Raw genomic sequence first — 22,828 nt, 5'->3', positions numbered from 1 at the left:
AACCTAAATATTGTCAATAATATTGGTCACTGTGGTCACTAGTTTTCATACTGTAAAGGTATTTACATTAGTATTTGTCATCCTAATAATGTATTTGCAAGGAAGCATAAATTAATTAGAAACACACAAGCACTTAATAAAGGATGTATCTATTTGGGCTGACAATTTTATCAAACTTTTTTGTATTTTGGGGACTTTATGAATGGCTGTTGTAAACTGAATTCCCCCGCCCCAACCACCCAGGTAGGGGGAAACATCCATATTTAATTTTAAGCTTTTGATTATGTGTTACATTTCTTCAGTTGCTGTACACTTCGTGAGATCTCAGCTTCCCAGTGACTTCCATAAGCAATATAATACAAATGTAACAGTTAAATAACTTGTCTGATTAGGCAAAGTACTTCATTATCGGTTTTCACATTAAATAGATCTTATAATATGATATTACAGAGTACATCTAAGCTTAGTGTTGCTTTTATAGAAACTCAGGAAACAGAACACTAACAGAGCATTTGCAAGTCTACTATATCTTAGCAGATAGTACTTTTTGAGAAAATATGACTAAATTAATAGTACTGAGATCACTAGAACTGCTCAGACCTGCTAATAAGCAAGTGATTTACCAGAGCCCTCCAGTCAAGGTGTTTGTTAACAGAAACACAATACTTCTATTCTGTGGGAGGGCAAAGTTCCCATTGGATTTTTATTAAATAATTGTCTCTTTTTGCCACTTTGATTTGCGAGCAATTGAGGACTTGGAATGAAATGAAGAAAAACAGAATGGTGAGGAGCCTGTGTAAGCAACTGCAGCTTCTGCCAGCAAAACCCCAGTTACAGCAGCACCTATTTGCTTTCTTGATAAGAAAACCCTGATTTTGCAAGCCTCTATATGCGAATACCTTCGGGCACACGAACAGCACCGCAAATGAGCTCCGCAAGCTTTTACAAGGACAATCCCTCAGTAAAGCCCATGGGGCAAGACTGCAGTTGCACAATCAGGACGTTCAACACCTCTAACGTTTGGAGACTGCAGTCAGACTACCCGCCCTTCACAAGTCCCACGGGACCCCGGTCCTCCTGGGGAGTCAGGCTGGGCAGCGACTTCCGCCTTTCTCACGCGCCCTTTCGCGAGTCCCCGGGCGCGGCCCCCGCCGGCGGGACGGCCCATCCCCGGCAGGAGGCGAGTCTCCCTCTGGGGAGCGGCTTCTGGCCGGCCAGCAGGCCGACCGCTCGCCTGCTATTGCTGCTGCTGCTGCTGCTGCTGCTGCTGCTGCTGCTGCGGGACCGCCCCCTGCTGACGCAGAGAGGGCCCAAGCAGAGGAAGGGGGGTGGGGGCCAGCCAGCTCACCTGCTGCTTTCCCGCTGCCTTTTTCGGCGGGGGCGGTGCTGGGGAGTTGAGAAGAGCGTGGGGCTGTCAGGAGCGAGGGGTATGTCTTCGCTGAGACGCTGTTGTAGCGCCAGGGCGCTTTGGTTATGCTGACGCCAGTGAGCGCTCAAAGTGCGGATACTGCAAGCTTTTTCAAAACTATATATGCTTCATAGAAAATCTGCAGCAGCAATGAAGCAAATTAAAACTTGCTGAAGGTTTTAAAGCACCTCGTAGCTGCTGCCTTTCATGCAAGCATTTCTGAATTGCTTTAGAGAAAGCTCTTAAGCCTGCTTGCCTTAATGAGTAAAGGTAAGATATGGCTTATTTTATCTGGAAGCTACACCAACTGTGTTCCTCTTGCATCTTTGCTTCTTAATGTTACATGAATATTACTTTCTTCTTTTGTTTCTTCATTAATGTGCATAGGAGATGGTTGCATGGTAACTGTTACAGTAAACGTGCTGATCCTGTGGTTGGATTTGCTTGTTGGGTAACAAACTATATTGGTTTTAGATCAGCTTGCAACTTTGGATTCTTCATATAGATAAAAGTTGGCATGGTTGGCGCCTTAAAGATAATATGCAGAGCAGCTTGCCCAACAGAAAGTTAAATAATCAAAATAAACAATTGAAAGGGGCAAAATCCTTGGCTCTTGTTCACTCTTGGTGGGATATATGGAAAAAAAGACAAACTTTTAGCTTATTCTGTTGTAAGATTGCTTATCCCTTTTCTAAAAGAAAGTGTCTCTTCAATAGGGAGTAAATGCATAACAAACTTTAAAATCATGCTGCAAATTTGATTTTGGGCAGCTAACCTGCCCTTTGAGGAAGAAGGTATTAAAAGTTGGGGTTGGTTTGTTGTTGTTGGGTTTGGGTGGTTTTTTTCTTGAACTGCACCAGAAGATAAATAATTACTTAATACAAAACTCTCTGAGATCTGTGGAGTACATGTCTGACAAAGCAAAGGAAGCTGCAGGGTCAGTGCATCATTACAACTTCACGCATTTCAGCTGAAGTGTAGGAGTCTTGGGGCCTTAGCTCGGGAGGCAGTATAAAATATGTGCCTGAAGTAAAGAACGCTCTTAGAAATGTTTCCTTTTTTATGTGTGTACTGTTTCTTCTTACAGACAAACTTCCTCTGATCCTGGATATGATGAAGGTTAATACAGTTAGATGCAAGTCAAATAGGAGAGGTTACAAGTAATATAAGTTGTCTTACTGTAAGTAGAAAGCCAATGGCAATCTTACTCAGACTTGGTCACTGTAACAGAAGGGCTGGCTGTAAGGTAAGTATCTACACTTAAAATATCATAAAAATTCTTTTTGAAACACACTAGGCTTGAAGTTCTCTTTGAATGTTTCCTGAGTAGAAAAATCAAGAGGCTGAGGTGTGTTATGTTTTGTCGTCTGGGGGTGGGGGGGAGGCGTGCTTGTATTTTAAAAGTAATGAGTTGTTCTGAATGTGAACACTGCTTGTTTTCTGCCCTTGGTCAATCCAGCTATTGTGATATGACCACATTTAAATAAGCAGGAGAAGTTATAACTCGAGCTCTTTTTTTAAACTCAGAGGGAAGGTGATTCCTGGACAGTAAGGCTGTCTGCTTCTGCTTTGTAAGAGTATATTTCTAAAGAGACAAGGCAGAAACACCTTTTGTTAATACATCTTATTCACCTTTAGATGGCTTTTTCCTTTTCTGCTTGCTGCCTTATCTGATGGTGCTCAGGAGAAAAGTTCTGGCTATGATAGTTTTTGTACCTTTGAACTGGCAGTATGTTTGCCTTGCCCCTCCTCTCATCTCCTCTTCTCTCTGAAACTAGTTTTAGATTTTGTACTCTGCAGCTAACAAAGTTCTCTTAAACAGCTGAAAGAAGATAACCTCTGTGAAGAGATCCTGAGTTTGTGTGTGAGCATTGCGTCCTCGAGGAATTAGTCTACTAGGGCTTTTGTAGCTGTTGACACCTGCTGGGAGTGTAGGAGTTTTTTCAACACAGGAGGGAGTAACTTCTCTCCATTTATCCAAATCCAGTTGCTGTAAAATTATGAGATGTAATCAGGAGAATAGATTCCCATGTATACTAGAAATCACAAAAAGAGTCCCACTAAATTTTGGTATGGTTGGTTCAGGCTTTTAAAGGTTCTATTCCTAAAATTAGAACACTCTTTTTTTTTTTTTTTTCTTTTCTTTTTTTTTTCCCCTCCCAACCATTTCTTATTCTTTTCTCCTCCACCCTTAGGATGAGAAGGAGATGACTCCTGAATGAATAGGATGATAAAGTCTAAATGTTCAGACAAATGCAGTTGTATTGCATCGAAACTTTACAAAACATGGTAGCTATTACTATAAGCAAACCCATATTTCTCTTTGTAGTCTGCCTTGCCACGTTAAGCCACAAATAATCACTTTGGCCTTTAACCATTAATGTTTGAATTATCACAAAGGCATTCTTGTCTTGTCATGGTCCATCATAAGTATGAAGAATACTAGCTACTTCATCTCCATTCATACTAACTGAAATGCTTGTCTGAAGTTCACTTGTTCAGAAATATCTGTTGTAGGCTCTCAATGAGCTGTTTTTGGCTGCCTCTTATTTAAAATAACTGTTCTGCATCCCACTACTGTTGGAATAACTGGCCACATAAATGGAGTACCTTTGGGACCCCTGTTCTTATTTTTCTACATAACTTTCCTCCAATTTTCTGGTGGGTTGTATGTAATGTAAATCCTAAAAAAGGGTGCTCTAACAAAAAGCTCTATTTCTGTCTTGAGTTCTGACCTGCCCAGCAAACATATAAAATAAATTGGTAGTGTGGCTCAAGAAATGCTTGACTGAAATTTCAGATTACATTAGAAATCAGTTAGTATTGAGTAATCTCTGGATGAAGTAGAATTTTACAGTTATAATCAAGTTCCATATGAAATAAATACTAACTGATGTTCTGATTACTCAACTTCCTTGGAAAAGCTTAACTTCTAGGGGATTTTGCCCACATTAGGCAAGGGTGATGACTGTCACTCTGTATCTTTTTGGCTTTATATTAATTGGAAGGCTGTATTATAAGTGGCTTCAAGTACACAATTCTCTTCCCTCCCTCCCTCCGCCCTAAGAGTGACATGATATTTGAAACACTGTTAGAATTTCAGGTAATGATGATGTTTCTTTGAACAAACTTGTTCTGAAGCTTTCTTTTCTGCCAGGGGGTGCGAGTTATGTATTATAGTGAAGATTTAAGTAGGGAGGGAATAACAAATTTACAATCATGCTCCAAACTAATGAGTATTGAAGTATTTTTTCCATTCTAAATAAATGTATGAAATGTAGTGGTTTGAATAACTGTCTATGCTGTAACGGTGTGGTATGCACTAGTATCTATATCTGTAGAGAAAGGATTCCTGATCTTATGCTATCTTTGGTTGTATATAACATATTGAAAAGTCTTTGTATAGTACAAGACTAAGTACTATCAACAATCAATGCTATGTGATTGTGTTCTAACTGTGGAGCTAATATGCTCTGTAGCACATCCTTGTAACTTTGACTGGGGCATTTACTTATGCATGCTACCACATGGTGTGCAGCTGGCATACAGGCAGGATAGAAGAAGGAGATTATAGGTACTCTCAGGCCCTCGGTTAACAGAAGTGTTTCAGTGTAATGCATTTATACAGGAAAAGAAATCACTGGATACTGCAGAAACGCTTAAATTCCTTGGTTTTTTTCCAGGCCTTTCAAACAATAGTAAGTTAACAAAAATCCTGAAGAATTGCCAGGAGAAAAATGCTGCAGGAATTAGCTTTTATGTTTTTTAATATCATTATGCTTCAGTCCTGAAGTCAATTATTCCTGTTCTTCTTTAGTCCAGGGAACTTGACTGTCTGCTAGTTCATAGGCTGTCACCAATGAGTTGTATTTCAAAGGGTTATAAATAAGCCACTATGGCCAAAGCTTCTTAATACAACTTGCAAGCAAAATATATCAAGAAGGACAAATCTACAGTTTATAATAAGTGATAGCGGAAACTGAGAGTATTTTCAAATGCTATTGGTAATAGCAGGCTATTCCACAGCTTACACACCTCAAAACTTGACTTAACATACATTCTCATTTTGAATATAGCTTTAGTGGTAATACTTGGTGATTTAAGGTTTTGATGCAGTTTGTTATATTCTTATTTAGAAAAGATGATCTGGCAGAGATCTCCTGATTAATCTTTATTAGAATGCAAATTAACTGTGTTTCTTTAATTTAGCCATGTTTCTGGGAGGAAAAGAATGATAGAGTAACAGTGCTGTAGGATGTGATAGTTTTGGTCAGTCTCTCAGGTCCTTCTTGGTACAGATGGAGAACTGTTTTTATTTCTACTTTATTCTTTAAAAAGCATTTATTCTTCTGTGGTGAGGTTAAGCATGATTCACATATCACACTTCAGCTTTCCTGAACCTAACCTCCCTGTAACAAATCCTTTCCATGCCATTAATCATAACGCTTTTTGTTTGGGCTTGTATGTAGTTGTGAGGTTTAGTTGTCTTCCTCTGTTTTTCCTGCAAAGGGGAATATCAGAAAAAAGTCACGTATTCTACAGTTTACTGTTTGTTCACTTATTACAGAGCAGGATTCCTTTACCTCTGTTTGATCAGTTAAAATTTTAAAGCTAGTTACTCCTCTAATTCTAAGTAACTGTTCTGCACTAAGGTATATATGACATGCTAAATGTCTAAAAATGCAGTCATTCCTGACAACATCACTTGGAGGGAAATAATGCTATTGGGGCTCTAGAACTCTAATCAGAGAAAAGAGGAAACCATGTATCCTTACAGAAGAAGAGGTGAGTTTTATATAGGAGTGACTTTTCTTGCCCATGGCTGTCTGGGGTTTTTTTGTTTGTTTAGCAAAGCAGATGATCTCTTGTGCAAATACTTGACTGAGGATCTGAGGATGGATATAATTGCTTATCCATCTTCAGCCTTAGTACAAACATACTTTTTCTTGTCCCTTCTCAGAACTGCTTATTGCTGGTTCATTAGTTTAACTACGTATCTTCCTTAGGTGTTTTTTTAATATTGTTCATTTTTGAACTCTCAATCATATGTCCTCAGCTTTCCAGACTAACTCACTTTTTCCTTTTCTTGGTCAGACTGTTGTATTCACAAGGGCATGACATACTGTTTCATGTTCTTGTAACAGGCACTTTTTTTAGAGCTGAAGGAGACATCTTAACCTGCTTATATGAGGAAGTTTTGGGTGTCTCTTGGATTTCCCCTCTTCCTTCCTGTATATTCAGATTTTGTGTCCTTGTCTTTCTTGCTTGTTACGATTGGTATGAGGGTTGTTTTGAACAGGTCTTGGCTGAAGGCCAAGGGGGTGTGTGCGTGTTGCAGAAGGGGGTAGGAAGGTGCAGTGAGATCCTAGCTGAATTAGGGACAGCAGATGCGTGATTGTAAACTTCTATTTTTGGCTATTACAAACTACAGTTTTAAATATGAAGTTCTACTGTGTTATAAAAAGGGGTTTACTGTGGTATTTGAGTTGAAGTCCAGAGTTCTTTAATCAGAAGATTAGGAATAATTTCTTAAAGCTTGACTTCTCTAGAACATTTCGTGGTTTAACCCCAGCCAGCAACTAAGCACCACGCAGCTACTCACTCACTCGCCCCCTCGTCCAGTGGGATGGAGGAGAAAATCGGGAAAAAGAAGTAAAACTCGTGGGTTGAGATAAGAATGGTTTAATAGAACAGAAAAGAAGAAACTAATAATGATAACACTAATAAAATGACAACAGTAGTAATAAAAGGATTGGAATGTACAAATGATGCGCAGGGCAATTGCTCACCACCCGCCGACCGACACCCAGCTAGTCCCTGAGCAGCAATTCCCTGCCCCCACTTCCCAGTTCCTATACTAGATGGGATGTCCCATGGTATGGAATACCCTGTTGGCCAGTTTGGGTCAGGTGCCCTGGCTGTGTCCTGTGCCAACTTGTGCCCCTCCAGCTTTTTTGCTGGCTGGGGATGAGAAGCTGAAAAATCCTTGACTTTAGTCTAAACACTACTTGGCAACAACTGAAAACATCAGTGTTATCAACATCCTTTGCATACTGAACTCAAAACATAGCACTGTACCAGCTACTAGGAAGACAGTTAGCTCTATCCCAGCTGCAACCAGGACAAATGTTGACCTATTGTAGTTTTGCCTACAGTAACACTTTAGGAGGTATTGTCCTAAAAATACAAAATTAATCTTTAACCACAGAATGATTGGTTTTATAACAGTGCTTCCCATCTTCCTTCAGCCTCTTTTGCTGTCCAAGTGGAGAATGTAGAGTGCCATAATGTAATTCCAGATAAAGGAGGAAAGGGACTTCTCAGGGCAACTGAGTAAGCGTTGTTTGAGGAAGGCTAAATTTTAATATGGAACTTACTGCTCTTTATAGGATCTAGTCCTCATCGTTGAACGTGCATAGGGAAGATAGCTTTTCTACAGCCAATCCTGTTTAAAAAAAGTATAAAGTTTTAAAAAAATTGCTCTTTGGTACAGTACTTCTTCCAGATTTTGGCCTTTTTCATTCTTTTCATCTCTGCTTCTTCCTCTTTCTCTTCTGCCAGCTTTTGAGTCAGTTGAATCTGCCAAAGGCTATTTCTTGTTTCATTTTAAATCCCTACCACATCCTCTGCTACTTAAACTAACCTATTTTTCTTGTCACTGTGGTATGCAGCCTTATCTCTTCTGGCAGCAACTTGTTTTGAAGATTTCACTGGTACGTATAAAAGCTGCTTTAATGCCACTGTTGTACTGAACCTTAGTTTTTAGCTTCCTGTAGGCTTCCTTAACTTACGATTAAAATCACCTTGATGGAGATTTGTGACAGTTTGGAGAATTCCTGGAACTAGAAGGAAAGGCTTACTTGAACTAGAAGTTAAAGATATTATCATAATGTTATCTTGAATATTTCGAAGGAGTTGAGTGTTTGTTGTTTATTTTTCCCTGGTTCCTGAATTGTAACTGTTCAACCCCATCTCCCCTCTAATTTTCTTCTATTTACTAGTGTAAAGTTGCCAGGAAGCCCCTATGTTGAAGTACAAATGTAGCAATGCCCTGGATATTGTGGGTTTTTGGCATTGAGTGTATGAAAACTTTGGAAGAGTTAATATTGATGACTCTTAGAGAGCGTGTAAGACTAATGACATGCCTTGTCTTCATTTGACTGCTTTTTAGGTATCAGAGTTCAGTCTGAAATGACTCTGTGCCTTTCTTATCTTCATATACATGTGGTGTCTGGGAACTTTATAACCTGATACTTCTTATCACTTGGTGCAAAACGGGCATGGCTCTTCCAGAAGGCAGACCTACTTGCTTGGTACATGTTCTACTAGACCTGATAAGCCACTTCTTGTGCCTAAAGATTGAAAGGAAGTTTATCTCTGTTCTCCCAGCCTTTTAGACATGCAAATGCTTTTTCTTGGTGGTTAAGGCATTCTGTAAACAACAACACAACTCTAAACCTTGCATGCTGCTGAGTAACAAAACAGTTACCACAGCTTTTTTGAAAACAGTAGTGTGGCAGAGCAAAACATTATATGATGAATGCTGGGATTAGGGGTTCATAGAACTGTTTTAGGCTCTTTGGTCCTACTACCCCACATGTTTTTCATGCATAGTGTTCCCTTAATGAGAGTGTGACAAGCAATGATGTTGTTTGACTAATTGTCTGGAGATCCAGTATCCATAAAGAAGAGTTCAAAGGAAAAGTCTTGTGCTTGTCTGCAACAAGCATATGTCTTAGTCTAAATCTTTATACCAAATTCCCACTCTTTTGCATATATAAAATCTATTTTTGACATTTGGCAACTTTAGTTTCCTTGCAGAAAGAAGAACTTGTTATCTGGGTATTATTTGTCATATGTGAAGAAGTAGACACGAGTTGTGGAAAGAAAAGGCAGTCTGCAATGATGCACAGTTTGGAGCTATGATTAATAAAAGAGTGGGCTTGATACTAGCTGTGTAGTTCCTCAGTACTGTGGACCTTTATACATCAATGAAATGTGTTTTAAGATCCATCTGTCCTGTGCAGATGTTTAAGGGACTTGGAGATGGTGGGGGGTTTTTTGAGAGGGAGGGAGGGAGAGAGGGAACAGGAGAGGCATAAGCAAAAGAAATTTTAAAAGTGATGTCAAAATGCACTGAGAGAAATAATCCACCCAGATCCATCCACTGCTGTCTGTACTCTTGATGGCCTGGAACATGATATCTGTGAACATTCCTGCAAAGTCTGGCAGTTATCAGAAGCACACATTACTTCTAGCTTTTGCAGTTGGGAATGGTGTCTTCTCATACATGCTTTTGTTTTAAACATGTTTTTAAATTTTAGTATTCAACTGATTCTTTTAAAGATGAGTGGTAACCTGTAATGTAAATGCTTATTGTATTTAACTGCCTGTAACTCTTCATTTATATAGATGGAGCTGCCTGGCCTTGCTTTTGCTGTTTGGATGTTTATTTGCTTCTATGCATCTGTGGATAGCTATCCAAGTGGAAAAATAAGAGAAGCCTGCACTAGCATGATACCCTGTCATGGTAGCTCTCCACAACTGTCACCTGAGCACACCATTACAGTGAATGGGACTGAATTTAAACCAGGGGACAACATAGAAGGTATTGTGTCAATTATAGCTGGAAAGTTTAATTTACTGTTTCTTTGTGTTGTAGCATGTCTGTACTGGGTTAGCTATACTAGATCTATCTAAGCAGCTGAATCTTGTTCAGGTGATCCATTTAGCAGTCATTCAGTATTTGTAAAATGAGCTTCTGGTGGTCATTGTTGAAATATTTCATTCTTCCTCTGGAGAATATTTCAATATCCTTTTATTTTTCTTCTTGCTTCAGTTCATCTGTCTGGACCAGATTTTGAAGGGTTTTTCATACAAGCCCGGGATGCAGAACACCTGGATAGCCCTGCAGTTGGTTCTTTCATGTTAGTTGACCAGAAACTTTCTCAGCTTCTGACATGTGGCCGTATCAAGGTATAGTCTAGTGTCTTAAAATGGGACATCAAGCACTGAGGTGTTTGTACTAGACTATGTCTGTAACAGGATGGAGCTAAACTATGTAATCTTTGAGCTCAGTAAGTCTCCCAGGACATTGGTCCAACTTGCAGTATAGAGGCATGGCTCACTGCAACTCTGTCAGACTGCTGCAGGAAGATGCAGCATTCATAATGTAATTTTTACTTGTGCACAAGGAATGTGGGGCTTTCCTGGTTATTGTACTTAATATTAAAAACAGGAGTGCATGCTCTATTTGCTTTGAGGAGGAGAGTTATCAATCATTTTCCATACTTGTTAAGGACAGAGAACACGTCTTACAGCAAGGAAAGTTTAGGGCAGTTATTGTGGTAAACAAACACTAGAATAGGCTATTATCTTTAGTGTTGACCTGTCAGTTACTGTTAATGGAACCTTCTTAGTAACAGGTTAGATAAGTCTTCAATATCCATTTTAGATAAATTGATTCAGCCTCATGTGCAAGAGATGTGAACTCTGACTAGTATTTCAGCAACCCACCTGAACTTCATGAACATCATGTACATTATCATCTGAGCTGGTGCGGGCAAAGTTCTCGATCTGCCTAGATGTATCTTTTTTTTTTTTCCTCTCTCTTCTGCTACCATCTGCCCCCCAGTGGCATCTGATTAATGCATCCATCAGTGCAGTAAAGCCGTGGAGATGTCTGGGTTGTGCCCTCTGTGCTCAGAAGACTTAGTTCAGTGCTGTGTCTAATCCGTTTACCTTGTGCAAATAACTGTCTGACCCCAAGACTATTTTGGGGGGTTTTGTCCTCTGGAATACTAGTTCTGTTCTCTCTGTACAGTCATTGCCCTGTCCCTTCATGCTCTTGCTATCAAAAAATGGAGCATTACCTTACTATCAAAAAAACTGGAGTGTTATCACACCATTTCTGCATAAACACTGCAGGGACCTCTGTGTCATCACTGGAGTCTTCTGGATTGAAAGACCTCTGGTTGTTCCTTTTAGCCTTAAGGTTTGTTAGTATGTATGAGTTTCAGTGGTAGACTTCATCTGAGTTGATCGTGGCTGACTGGGGAAAAGCCAGCTGTGCTGGGTCTGTGCAGTGTAACAGTCTGGTATCTGTTTAGGATTTAGCTGCAGCCTGTGACGACTGTTAGCTGAAATCTCCTTAGTGTGTATCCACTGTGTAACTCTTGATATATGTGTGTTTTCAGAATTCAGCTGTCAGTCACACAAGTAAAGCAAAAAAGAAATACATAAAAGTTTATTGGATTGCTCCTGGAGATGCACCAAAACGTGTACAGTTTCTGTAAGTAAATCTAGTATTAGTTCTAGTTTATTAAAATGCAGATAAGGTAAACCTGTGTCATTGGCTGTGTCCAATATTGGCCAGCAACTGGAAAGTAACCTTGGATTAATGGCCTGAAAAGTTGACACCTCTTGCTCACTGCAGAGTCTACACTAATGCAGACACTTGTTCTTTAGGGAAAGCTTGGAGATGATTACTTTGATTTTTGCAGAGAAAGTAGAAGGGTATTCAGAGATGGGTTTCATTAGTATTTCTAGTTAACTGCTCACATCTCATACCTGTAATATGCAGTGTTAAGAATCTTTTCCTGTGCTTGTACCTTACAAAATGTTATGTATACCCTGCTGTTATACTACTAACTTTTTTGGAAACTAATGGATAAAAGCTATGCAACTCTTCTCTGAGGTTGTAATCTGTGCCACAGGCGTGAGAGTTTCTTATATTCAGTAGACCATGCAGTAGTATGTTTTAAAATTATTTTTCCACTGATATTTCAGATATTTTCCTACTTTAATCCCTAAAATGGTAGAGGTCTGCATAAAGATGGGAGTTTTACAAATAAGTTGTACAAACTGTAGAAGCTTTTCCTTTTTCCTTTTTTTTTTTAAAGTAATAATCAGCTTTTGATGTATACAGTTATGACTGTGTGCATGTTGTATTTTTTAAGAGCCACAGTTGTGAAGAAATACAAGACTTTCTGGGTGAAGATTCCTGGTCCCATTGTTTCTCAGCCTAATGCACTGTCCCAAACAACACCCTTGCATGCAACATCAGAGGCTATATCAACTTCACACTCAGTTTCCTACTTATCAAAGCCAGTAAGTAATTATAAACCTAACTAATGCTGTTTTTAATGCTTGTGATCGATGGAATTTAATGAAATCGTATTGATACAGCCTATTGACAGAAAGGGAGAGATGATGGATGAGTAACTTAAATATCAGAGACTAAGAACATAGACAGCTACCCTCTTGTGTTTGTTGAGTTGCCTGAACTGGTCTGGGATAAATGTTGTTACACCACACACAGGTCAGAAAGTTGATAGAGCATGTAGAACTTAATGGTCAGAAAATATTATGCATACCTGAGAAGAGAAATGGGAGAAGACTTGCTCTGGTCTTGACTAATAGCTTCCTATTTGGTAACTGCAGGCTCAGAAACTTCCTTCAATGAGTTCATCTGTTACTGACTTCCATTACTGATTCTTGAATGGACTGAGCAAGCATCACTATTTGATCTGGAATAAGTTTGACTTTTAATCCATGTATTTTCTCATTGTGTATCAGTGGAGTTTGTACTTTAAAAAGGAAATGCAAAGCTGGTGGTCTTCCCTTCTTTTCTCCCTCATTCCACAGCTGATGTTACCTCTTTAAAAAGTAAACCAAGGGAAGTTTTTCTAAAGTTTTTACTTTCTTTTCAAAGTTATTCTATTATCCTGTCTTTTAAAGTGAAAAATTCAACTTGAGTAAAAGTACAGCTTGGAACTTGCCATGATTTTACCTACTAATCCTGGGCTAATTGTAGGAATGGGTTAAGAGATCGGTATGTAGACATAGATAGCATTTCTTTGATGTTCCTTGCATACTTTCTTCTAGAAAGGAGTAGAAAGAGAGAAAGAAGAGGGAAACTCTTATTGTTTATGACTTGTTTGTTTGCTTAATTGTCTAGTTTAATGCATCAGGTTGTGGAAGTATGAAGTTCTGCATTAGGAATCCTTCAAACTGTGATCCTGAAAGTGCTTCCTGTTTTTTTCTATCCTTCCAAGAAAAGAAGAGTTCAGTATTTATTGAAATGAGTGGTCCAAGTGAAGGATATTTAGCATTTGCATTGTCCCATGACCAGTGGATGGTGAGTGTCCTATTCTACTTCCTTAGTTGCTTTTGTGATCTTAGGAAAGTTTGAATCGTACTCTAGCAAAACATGCATGTGGAAAACTGAAATGCTGCTAGACATCGCACAAAGTAACTTCTCTCCCATAGCGCTGAAGCACAGGTTGCCTTTCATAGATGGATGTTCAGTTTTAGCTTGGGACTGACTATTCGCAATAGAATTTCCCTGTGTATATCTGTCTTAGCAGAATCCGACCTGTCTGATTGCACAGCAGCTGACTGAAATTCCTGGTTAGATCAATCTTTCTTTGTTACCTAGCCAAAAAACTTCACCTGTCAGAAGCTGAATTGCTATGCTTTCTGAAAACCATTTGCATTTCGTCATTGTACAGGACTGACTTCATTTAGTCTTAAAAAGTGTTTAGAGCTCCTTTTTTATAACTGGTGTTAAAGTGAAGGGACGACACTGTTGACAACTGCATAATCCATAAGCTAACTGTTGCACAAAGGAGATGCTGTTTATATTCATGTCCCTAGTACAAGAACACTTGGTTCTTAACAATACTTTATCTTTACAGCTATGAGGAAAACCAATTTTTGACTAAAAAGGCTTTTTAAATAACATCAACATCTGTGCCTGTCTTGTCTGATTAATTTAGTAAATTCTAAGTAACTAAAGAAACTTCTGATAATAGGCTTGTTACCCTGAGAGGGGAGGGAATGTAACTCATGATCTGCCTTACTGTATGTCATCTGACTTAATGTGATTCCTCTGTAATACTGAAGTGTTTGAAAGCTGGGAAATAATAGCTTGACATCTAGAGAAATCTGTCTTGTGTTTTGTTGCATATATTAAATCAAAGAGGTTTTGCTGACTGCCAGTAGTGGTTTTTAATGGGCTATAAATACCTTTTTCTTTTAAACTCTGCAGGGTGGTGATGACACATATCTGTGCGTTAATGAGGACCACCATGTTCACGTAAGCACTGCCTATCTGAAGGGGCGAAGTCCTCCTGTTTTGGATTCAGAGGTACATTTGGAAACAACTTAAGACACTTCCACAAATGTAGGTTTGAAGTAATGAATGGTATGCTGCTGCTTTGTGCTTTTATTTTGCATAACAGCTGTAAATACATAGATGGATACATAATTCTTTAAGGTGAGATTGATTGGGCTCTTACTTTCTAGTAAATGTTACCTTTGGAAGTCTAAACTTACTTGTAAAAATTAAGTCACGTGGTGGGAGCTTACTGTGTTGAGGAACTTTGTGCCCTTTATTACTCTGTCCCTTTGCCAGGGCTGCAGCCACAATCGATATATCTTGGGTTAAATGTTGGAAAGGAGGGGGAGATTGTTGTTATGAGCTGGAAAAATTGGTGGTAATAGGTCCAACCCTTATGTTGCTGTGTTGGCTTACTGACATGCCTTCTAAGTAGGCATGCAAGAGATTTTTATCCCTCCTCCCCTGATCATTGCTGTTCTTTCTTTGTGCACCAGTGACACTTTTGTCTTCCGCAGGGTTACTTTTAAGCCAATTACTGTGCCAGTCTGAAAAGACTGGATATTAAATGTCTCCTGTTTCACAGACTGTGCTTGAAGATGTGTCATGGAGGCTTGTGGATGGTATTCTTCAATGTTCCTTCAGAAGGAGTATTAGTCTTCCTGCTTACAAAGGGAGGTTTAATCTGAATGCCACTTACTACATCTTTCTGGCAGATGGGGAAGCTAGTGAAGGTAAACTTGACTTACATATGGTTGCTTTTCTTTGAACACCTCTTAATGAGTTAGTAAATCTTATGTAAGACATGGCTTAGCTGAGAATTACTATCTGAACTACAGTTTCCAAGTTTGAGGACTTAGTCCAGTCATCTTTACTGCCTCTCTGGATCATGGGCTTGCTTTTGGAAGTTATAATAAACTTACTCATATATGTGTGTTGTATGCCAACTTGATGCAAGGTACTAGTAGCTTCTTGAGAGCTGGCCACATCTTTTTAAAATGGAGACTAGTATCAAAGGGAATTATTCTTCATGCCTTGTGCATGTAGTGGAGAGAGCTATTTTCTGTAGAGGGGCGAGCTGGTTCTTGTACATTAAGTATGTGAGATGGCTTAGATGACATCTTAGGTTCTTACCATATTGTGTGTTAGAAATTTAGTTTGTATGATTATGCTCAGTACTCACAACAGGGCTTGCATTCATAAATAAGAATTGGGCACACTTACAAGTGCAGTGGCTTTCATCAGCCATAAATAAACCACTTTGTCACTGCTTAGGTGGACTAATATACAAACATCGTCATCAGCCTCTGATCACCAATGGAATATACAATGTCACAGGCCTTCCTCAGGATATTGGAGGTTCCAGGTCCCCGCAACTTATCAAGGCTCATGGTAAGCTGCAACTTCTAGTTTTGTCTTCCAGTGCTAGACTTGCCGAGGCTGGAGATTTAAGTTTTCCTCATTATTGCGGAGTAAGTATTTCCTCTTGTCTTTCTGGCAGTCATGTTATATATACTGTTGGCTAGCAAGATCTGAGACTGTGAAGACAGAGTAAAGGTATTAATAACTTTTCATTTCAAGAACAACATTATAAGATTCGTGTTGCCCAGGCAAATGGACCTGCATTTTACTTTTTCTCTTAAATGTATAACTGGGACTTGTTTCTGTTTACCTCTTTGGCTCTGGTTTTAATTTGTTCTAGTTACATTATTAGTTTAATTCTATTTGAAATGAGAAACTCCTCAACTGACAGCCCAGAACCATTGAAGTTAATGAGAATTTTTTCTTGCACAGTACTGGACACTAAAGCAGGCCTGTGAGAGAACTATCACTCATTCTTTGTCAAACGAATTGCAGGAAATGTCACCTTTCATCCTCTGACATCTAAATTGGTGACAGAACAGCATCTCTCACCAGTATGTACTGACTGTACTGGCGCATATGCAGTACGCAGTAGCCAGAGGTGCTCTGTTACGCTGTTTGAGCGCAGTATGATTATCTTTTATATGGATGTTTCTGCCCTCTAACAAGATAAATGCTATAAGGTTGTATTCTTAACCAGGTGATTAAAAACTTACCACTGGTAAATTCTGACCATATGTGTACGAACTAAACTATTACACAGTCTTTGAAGCTGTATTTGTATGCAGCTAAATTACTCATGTTTACCTTGTATTTTTTTCAATTTTCAGGAGTGCTAATGTTTGTTGCTTGGATTACCACAGTTAGTATTGGTGTTATTGTTGCACGATTCTTCAAACCTGTCTGGTCTCATTCATTCCTGTTTGGAAAGGAGATGTGGTTTCAGGTGGGCAAAATCTCCCCATATCTCCATCTGTATTTTCTAGCTTTGTTGTAAGCAGAATTATAAACCTACTAGATCCAAGAAATAGGAGACTAAACGTGGTGTGATTTTTATCTTTCTTTAATCTTATAAAACGGAACAATTACAAATCAGAAGTTCACCTGCTTTACTAATAAAAGCGGTGTCTAAAAGGAAGCTAAGAACATCCTTAACTGTAGATCTGTTGAATGTCTTTTAATGGTGTATTAAGAAAGCTGTAGAGTTTCTAAAAGCAAACTTAACTTTTCTAGGTGCATCGTATGCTCATGTTGACCACAGTCATGCTTACAAGCATTTCTTTTGTGTTGCCTTTTATATACCGAGGAGGTTGGAGCCAAGTAAGTTCGTGCTTTTGTTTTGTTTAACTCAAATGTAAAAGGTTGGACCAAATCAATGAGAAGGTCTGCTGATGACTAAGATGTTACAATTATTGTCAAGGAAAGTGCTGTGAAAGCTGTCCTTAAGTAGGCTGATTTCAAATCCTAGCAGCACAGAAAAGCAATGTTGCCTCCTTTAACCACAGCTGAAAAAATTCAGTACTTCCCTTCCTTCCTCTTTCTCCAAAATAAAGTCCTTGCTCACAGTTTCTTTATGTACTTAATCTGTCTTCTTCCCATTTCCTTAGAGAACTTGAATTTGGGAAGTGAGTGAGGATGGGATGGCTGACTTAATGTGGTAAACCTGCTGGGAATAAGTGTTGTTATGAACTTGGACTTGAGTAACTGTATGCAGTGATTAAGCTTAGTCTTAAACATTAGGTAGATAGAGGTTGTATACCTGTTGCTGTCACCTTATAATATTTGGTACAAGGTAATATCAGAAATTGGAAGGTCTAGAGAGTATCTGAATTGAAGGTGGGAGAATGTGGTCACGGGTATGAACTAAGAGCTAGGGAAATTGAATAGAATATTTTAGGCTTAAGATTAAAACAGATAGGGTGAGAGGGGAGACAAGTACTGGGAGGAGTTATGACATAAGACTCTCCTGAAGACAAAGGATTGAGGATGAAGAGCTTGGAGCATAGCTTCTACAGTCATATTGCTCTCTCAGCTGGTAGAATTTCTCAATACAGCAAAAAGGTGGGACAAACCCTGGGCAGACTTAGCAGTGTCTCATGCTGCCAAGGAGGACCATCTCCATCCAGCTGCAGGGCAGCTTACTGTGTCCTGTTGCCCTGCCAGTCTAAACACAGTGCTGCTCCACCATTGTAACTTACTACTACAAACATAAATAAAATTATCAAATTTGGTATTTTTTCTATATCTTCATATAGATATGATATTAAAGAAAAATGTCCTGTGTTTAGCAAGCAGGTTTTCATCCCTATCTCGGCTTTACCTTGATGGCTCTGACAATCTTTCAACCACTTATGGCAGGTTTCAGACCGTCTCGTCATGCACCAAGGTACTCGCAACTAACTCATTAAGTTACAGCCACAGGAATTAAATATGCCTGTTTCTTTAAAAAAATCTTTTTACGTTGAAAAGATATCTTTAAAGTAGGTAACAATGTTCTTTGATTTCCTGCACCCTGCCCTGTAATCAATAAAATGCTTTTCATTTTTTTGTAGGAGGCAATTGTTTAACTGGTTTCACTGGAGTACTGGTACAACAGCTAGAATACTAGCTGGTGAGTAGGAGTAATAGTTGTAACTCCCTTTTAAGTGATTTAAAGGAACTTTTTTCATTGTCTGGGCTATTGCTCATCTAAAACATCTATGGACATCTTCTATGTGAGTTTTAAGTGGCCATCAGGTACAGCTTTAGGGACAAAAAGTGACAATGTAAAACCACAGAGATTACAGACAAATCTGAAAGATTTGTGTAATGGCGACCTGTTCTTATCTTGAGTAATTTATTTTTGTGTTGGAAGACTTGAGGATAGTGTTCTTGAGTAACATAGTTCGATGTTATTTAATGGGAGAGGGGAAACTCACTCACAGAAGCAGAAGCTGGGCTTAGTTCTATTAATAGTGACAGTTTTCCACAGCTAGCTTAAGCACAAATGTTGTGGTGACTGTGGTCTTGTTGGCAGAGTCACAAATGCTAGTGGGATGTGATAGGGCACTGAACAGGATGAAAACTATCTTGGCCTTCTCCTTTTCTCCCTGCTTTCCCCCTCACACTGCCAAAAAAAAACCACCCCAACTTTCAGCTGCATGGATTCATTTAACCTCATTCCCCAAGCAGTTGTAGACAGTTCAATGGGAAATCTATTACCAAAGGTGTTGAGAGCATTTTTTAATCACCCTGCACAGCACTCTTAGTGTCTTTTTATCTTGTTTTTACTGACTAGTGGTGACTATGTTCTTGGGAATGGATCTACCAGCACTTGACCTGCCAGACCCATGGGACACATATACAATGATTGGTTTTGTAGCTTGGCATGTCGGTATTGAGATTCTTCTGGAAATACACAGCTACTGTCTCATACGTAAAGGTACAAGCCCAAGAAAACTCCCATTGTTATCTTGCTTGCTGACGATTGTGCAAAAAGAATGTTAACTGAGTGGATTGAATTTCAGGAGCTGTTCTTTGGCCTCTAACTTGGAAGCTGAAAGGGAATAACTCTTGATTAACAGTGTCATATCTTCTGTACAAACTAATATGGGAGTAAACCAGCTTTCAAGACCAAAGTGTTCTAGAAATACTGGTTTTGTTCCATTTTAAATAGTAGCCTCTTATTTCTGAAATGACTGTTCATAGGGGCAGACTGAAATGCGTAAGTATTTTCCAAGTATCTATCACTGTTTGTCATGATTTTGATCCCAGGTAGGTAGGTAAAGTCCAGGTTAAGTCATGCAGATTTAGTCTGCATGTTATTGTGACAAATTGCTGATATGAATGGCTATTATTGCATGAGCAAAATGATCAGAAACTTGAGCACAAATGCTTGCAATTTTGACTGAACAGGGGAATGAAGGTGAAATCCTGACTCCAATATGTCTAGAGAAGGGACTGGTAGTAACTTCATTGGAAATTCTTAGTTTCACTGGCTGGTGCCACTGAGAGGAGATGACTGTGCACATGTGAACAACCTATATGTAAGACAGAGATGAAATGTCTGCAGAATTGAAGAAGCGTGATTAGTTAAAAGGCTGTTTAAGGTGGCACGTGAAGGAGTGATTATAAAAGATGTGAGTTTAAATTTAACTTGCAGTAATTACTTCCTCAAAGTAGAGAAAAGAACCTGAAATGTTTGAACAATTAATGTTTTCATGTTGGCTAATGGAAGATACTTCTTAATGGAATCTACTCAAAATGAAAAGTAAAAGGTTTTAGATCAGACAAATATTTTGTTCAGCTCAAAACTCAGTGTTTTCGTGATTCACTCTAGCAAAAGAGACAAAATGTTTTCCCACTTCAATGTCCAGAAGTTACTTTTTGTAGGTCAGATCCAGAATAGTTTTTTCACTTGTGCTGTTGTGAGCATGATGGTACAGGCCATAAAATGTCAAATGAGACTTCCAAGTGCTTTTCAAATTTGATGCTGAGTAAGACTTAGTTTCTTAGTCACAGGATCAAGACTTCTGTAGTATAAAAATGAAAAACCTCCTTCTTTTTAAGAGCTGACTTAACTTTTTTTTTTCCTTCCCACTAACAGTTGAAGTGATAGAGGATGACAGAGTACAGATACTGCAGTCACTCACATCTGCAGAAGCAGAGGTAAGACACAATTTTGTAAATAACTACTGTGAGATGGGTTGATTCTTTGTTCAAACCAATAAAAAGACTGACACTTCTATGGCTTTTCTTCCCTTTCTCTTCCAGGGTCGTCTGTTCAAACAGGTTGTATTAACCATCTATGTCTGTGGAAATATAGTATTCCTCATTGCCTTCCTGGCAGCAATCAACCACATATGAAATAAGTCATTGAGAATTTTGTGATGAAATATTGTGCAGTTGAAAAACCTGCAAGGAATGCTTTCTATTACAACTTTTCCATCAACACCTCCCTGAAGATGTAATTGAAGAATAATAGCACATGTGCATCATGCTTGGTGTTAGGGAGAACTTGAATTCAAATCAATAGAAGGATGCTGCAGTTCTGCAAAAGCTGCCTTCTGATGGGACTTTTAATGAGGGTCTTTGCCTGAATAAGGAATGAAGTCTCTATTTTTTTTAAGTGCAGTAATTAACTTGATTGAAGCTTATAGGTTAAGAAGACTAAGATGTGCTAAAAATGCTGTTTTGATAGTTCCCTAAACCTTTTGTGAATATTATTGGGAAAACTGGAAAGATTGATCCAGAATCCATCATATCTGTTCACTTTACTGTGTTCTAATGTCATGTGATGTGAGAACTTCCTGCTCATGACAGTTTTGTGCATTAAAAAAGCCAGGAGTGAGAAACTGTTCCAAATGCAGGTTGATGCATGAGCCAAATGCAGTTGTCTGTCTTTGCAGTTAAATGCAAAAAATATTCCCTCTGCTCTAAGAGCAGTACACTTACAGAAGCATATGAGTTTGGGAACTTCACTCCTTTAGTAAAACCACCATTTGCTTCACCTAAACCACTGTTCTGTCCCATCCCCCTCAGTGCTTCTAAACCATTAAGAGAAAACATGTTTGCAATGTAAGTGCATTAAAACCAGTTGTACTTAGCCAAAACTCAAACGGGAAGAACCTATCTGTGTGTGTGGATTTGTGTGGTTTTCTGTCTTTGGTTGCTTGTGGCTTCTGAATTACTTTTCTGTGTGAATAAGATGGATTTATGCCACTTGATGCTTAAATGGAAATGAAAATATTTGCTCAAGAATGTTGCAGTTGTATTTGTACTATTGAGCGAACTGTAGATTAGGAGCTGATTTGACTTCAGGAAAAGCAGCTTCTGTTAATATTAAGTGAGGGTCCTTTGAGCTGGCATATCTTACGGCAGAACTGTTCATAAGAATATGGGAGGGTGGTTTTTTTTAGTCAGAAGATTTATCTAAATATATGGACTGGGTACAGGGAATGGAAAGAGACTATATTGTTTAACTTTTGGTTCATGATTTGTCTAAGTATGGAAGGACACTCTTCAAATGGCATCTCAGAAATGAACCCTTAATATGCCATGCAGTACAGTGCTTTGCATTTGGGGTTTTTTTCAGCTCTGAAAGTTTGCTTCCACAGTTCTTCATTTTTGATACTGGGAAGTATTGATTTTTAGTTGTAATGCTTCAAAATATATCTTCAGCCTAGGGCTACTAAGCTAGTTGGAAATAAAGGTGTTGGAGTATTGGATAGAATAGTAAATAGTGAGGCCTGGCTTGGTGTAGACTATTACAGCAACATCTCTCTAGTACCTGATGGCCAGCTCTAAAATACTTGTATGTGTGGGTCAGGTAGTGGTTCTCTCCATTTACTAAAGCTGTCTATTTCTGTCTCTTCCTCTGTCTCCCCAAATCCACAGTGCAGCCTGTTGCAGGGACAAGTCCTATTCAGAAAGCTACAAGGTTGTGTTTGTAGTCAGTGTTATTCTTTTTGGCTACTCAAGTAACTGGTTTAGGCATAAGCACTGGGATTAATCCCTTTGTCATCATCAGCAGACTGCAAGTGAGTGTAAGCTGAATCGTCCCCTTTCTTCCTGGAAGCTGGAAAAGTCATGTGCAGATTGGGAAAGGGGGACTATGAAGAAATATGGCAAAACACAGGCTGAAGTGTAAGAGGCATATTGCTAGTTGTGTGGGTTTGTCTCTTTTGTTTGTTTTTTGAGAACTCTTATCTCAAGAGCCTGGGAATCACAGGCCCACGTAGTACTGAAGCTTTGGGGGACTCTTGTATACCGTGAGTTTATAGAAGAAAATCTCTCAACCTAGGCATGATTGATGGCTTTTTAAATTAAGATCAATGCTGGATTCTTTCTGTAATACAGTAGCTGTACTGTGTGTTGTTTCATTTGCATGGGCAATGAATGCAGGGGTTTTAAAACATGAATGTAAATGTCTTAATAAAAGGTTTTGTCCCTTTTAATAA

General features: G+C 38.9%; 1 protein-coding gene across 6 annotated transcripts; it reads left to right on the top strand.

The window, feature by feature from the left end:
* The first annotated feature begins 1,337 nt into the window (after positions 1–1,337).
* FRRS1 (ferric chelate reductase 1) lies at positions 1,338–21,554 on the top strand. Of its 6 annotated transcripts, none has more exons than XM_049809019.1 (18): positions 1,338–1,485; positions 2,496–2,654; positions 9,821–10,016; positions 10,248–10,384; positions 11,605–11,699; positions 12,367–12,517; positions 13,368–13,547; positions 14,460–14,558; positions 15,115–15,262; positions 15,804–15,920; positions 16,323–16,340; positions 16,721–16,836; positions 17,124–17,210; positions 18,179–18,276; positions 18,443–18,501; positions 19,168–19,311; positions 20,476–20,537; positions 20,643–21,554. In XM_049809019.1, exons 2-18 carry the CDS (start codon positions 2,604–2,606, stop codon positions 20,733–20,735), a joined length of 1,851 nt encoding a protein of 616 aa, XP_049664976.1. In that variant the 5' UTR covers positions 1,338–1,485; positions 2,496–2,603; the 3' UTR covers positions 20,736–21,554. The 6 variants fall into 6 exon arrangements, with proteins under 6 accessions (XP_049664976.1, XP_049664975.1, XP_049664977.1 ...); XM_049809018.1 differs by having other exon boundaries at positions 1,338–1,678; XM_049809020.1 differs by lacking the exon at positions 16,323–16,340 and having other exon boundaries at positions 1,338–1,678.
* Positions 21,555–22,828: the final 1,274 nt, after the last annotated feature.

The sequence above is a fragment of the Accipiter gentilis genome, chromosome 8 (genome assembly GCF_929443795.1).
Source record: "Accipiter gentilis chromosome 8, bAccGen1.1, whole genome shotgun sequence".
NCBI lineage: Eukaryota > Metazoa > Chordata > Aves > Accipitriformes > Accipitridae > Astur > Astur gentilis.
The sequence above is the reverse complement of the archived record's forward strand: the minus strand, read 5'-3'. Positions and strand labels throughout refer to the sequence as shown.

Excerpts from the sequence above, each read along its gene's own strand:
- FRRS1 (XM_049809019.1), top strand. The coding sequence starts at position 2,604 with ATGGCAATCTTACTCAGACTTGGTCACTGTAACAGAAGGGCTGGCTGT. Across the intron at positions 15,263-15,803 it reads AGATGGGGAAGCTAGTGAAG|GTGGACTAATATACAAACAT; the intron begins GTAAACTTGACT and ends GTCACTGCTTAG. Across the intron at positions 16,837-17,123 it reads GAAAGGAGATGTGGTTTCAG|GTGCATCGTATGCTCATGTT; the intron begins GTGGGCAAAATC and ends TAACTTTTCTAG.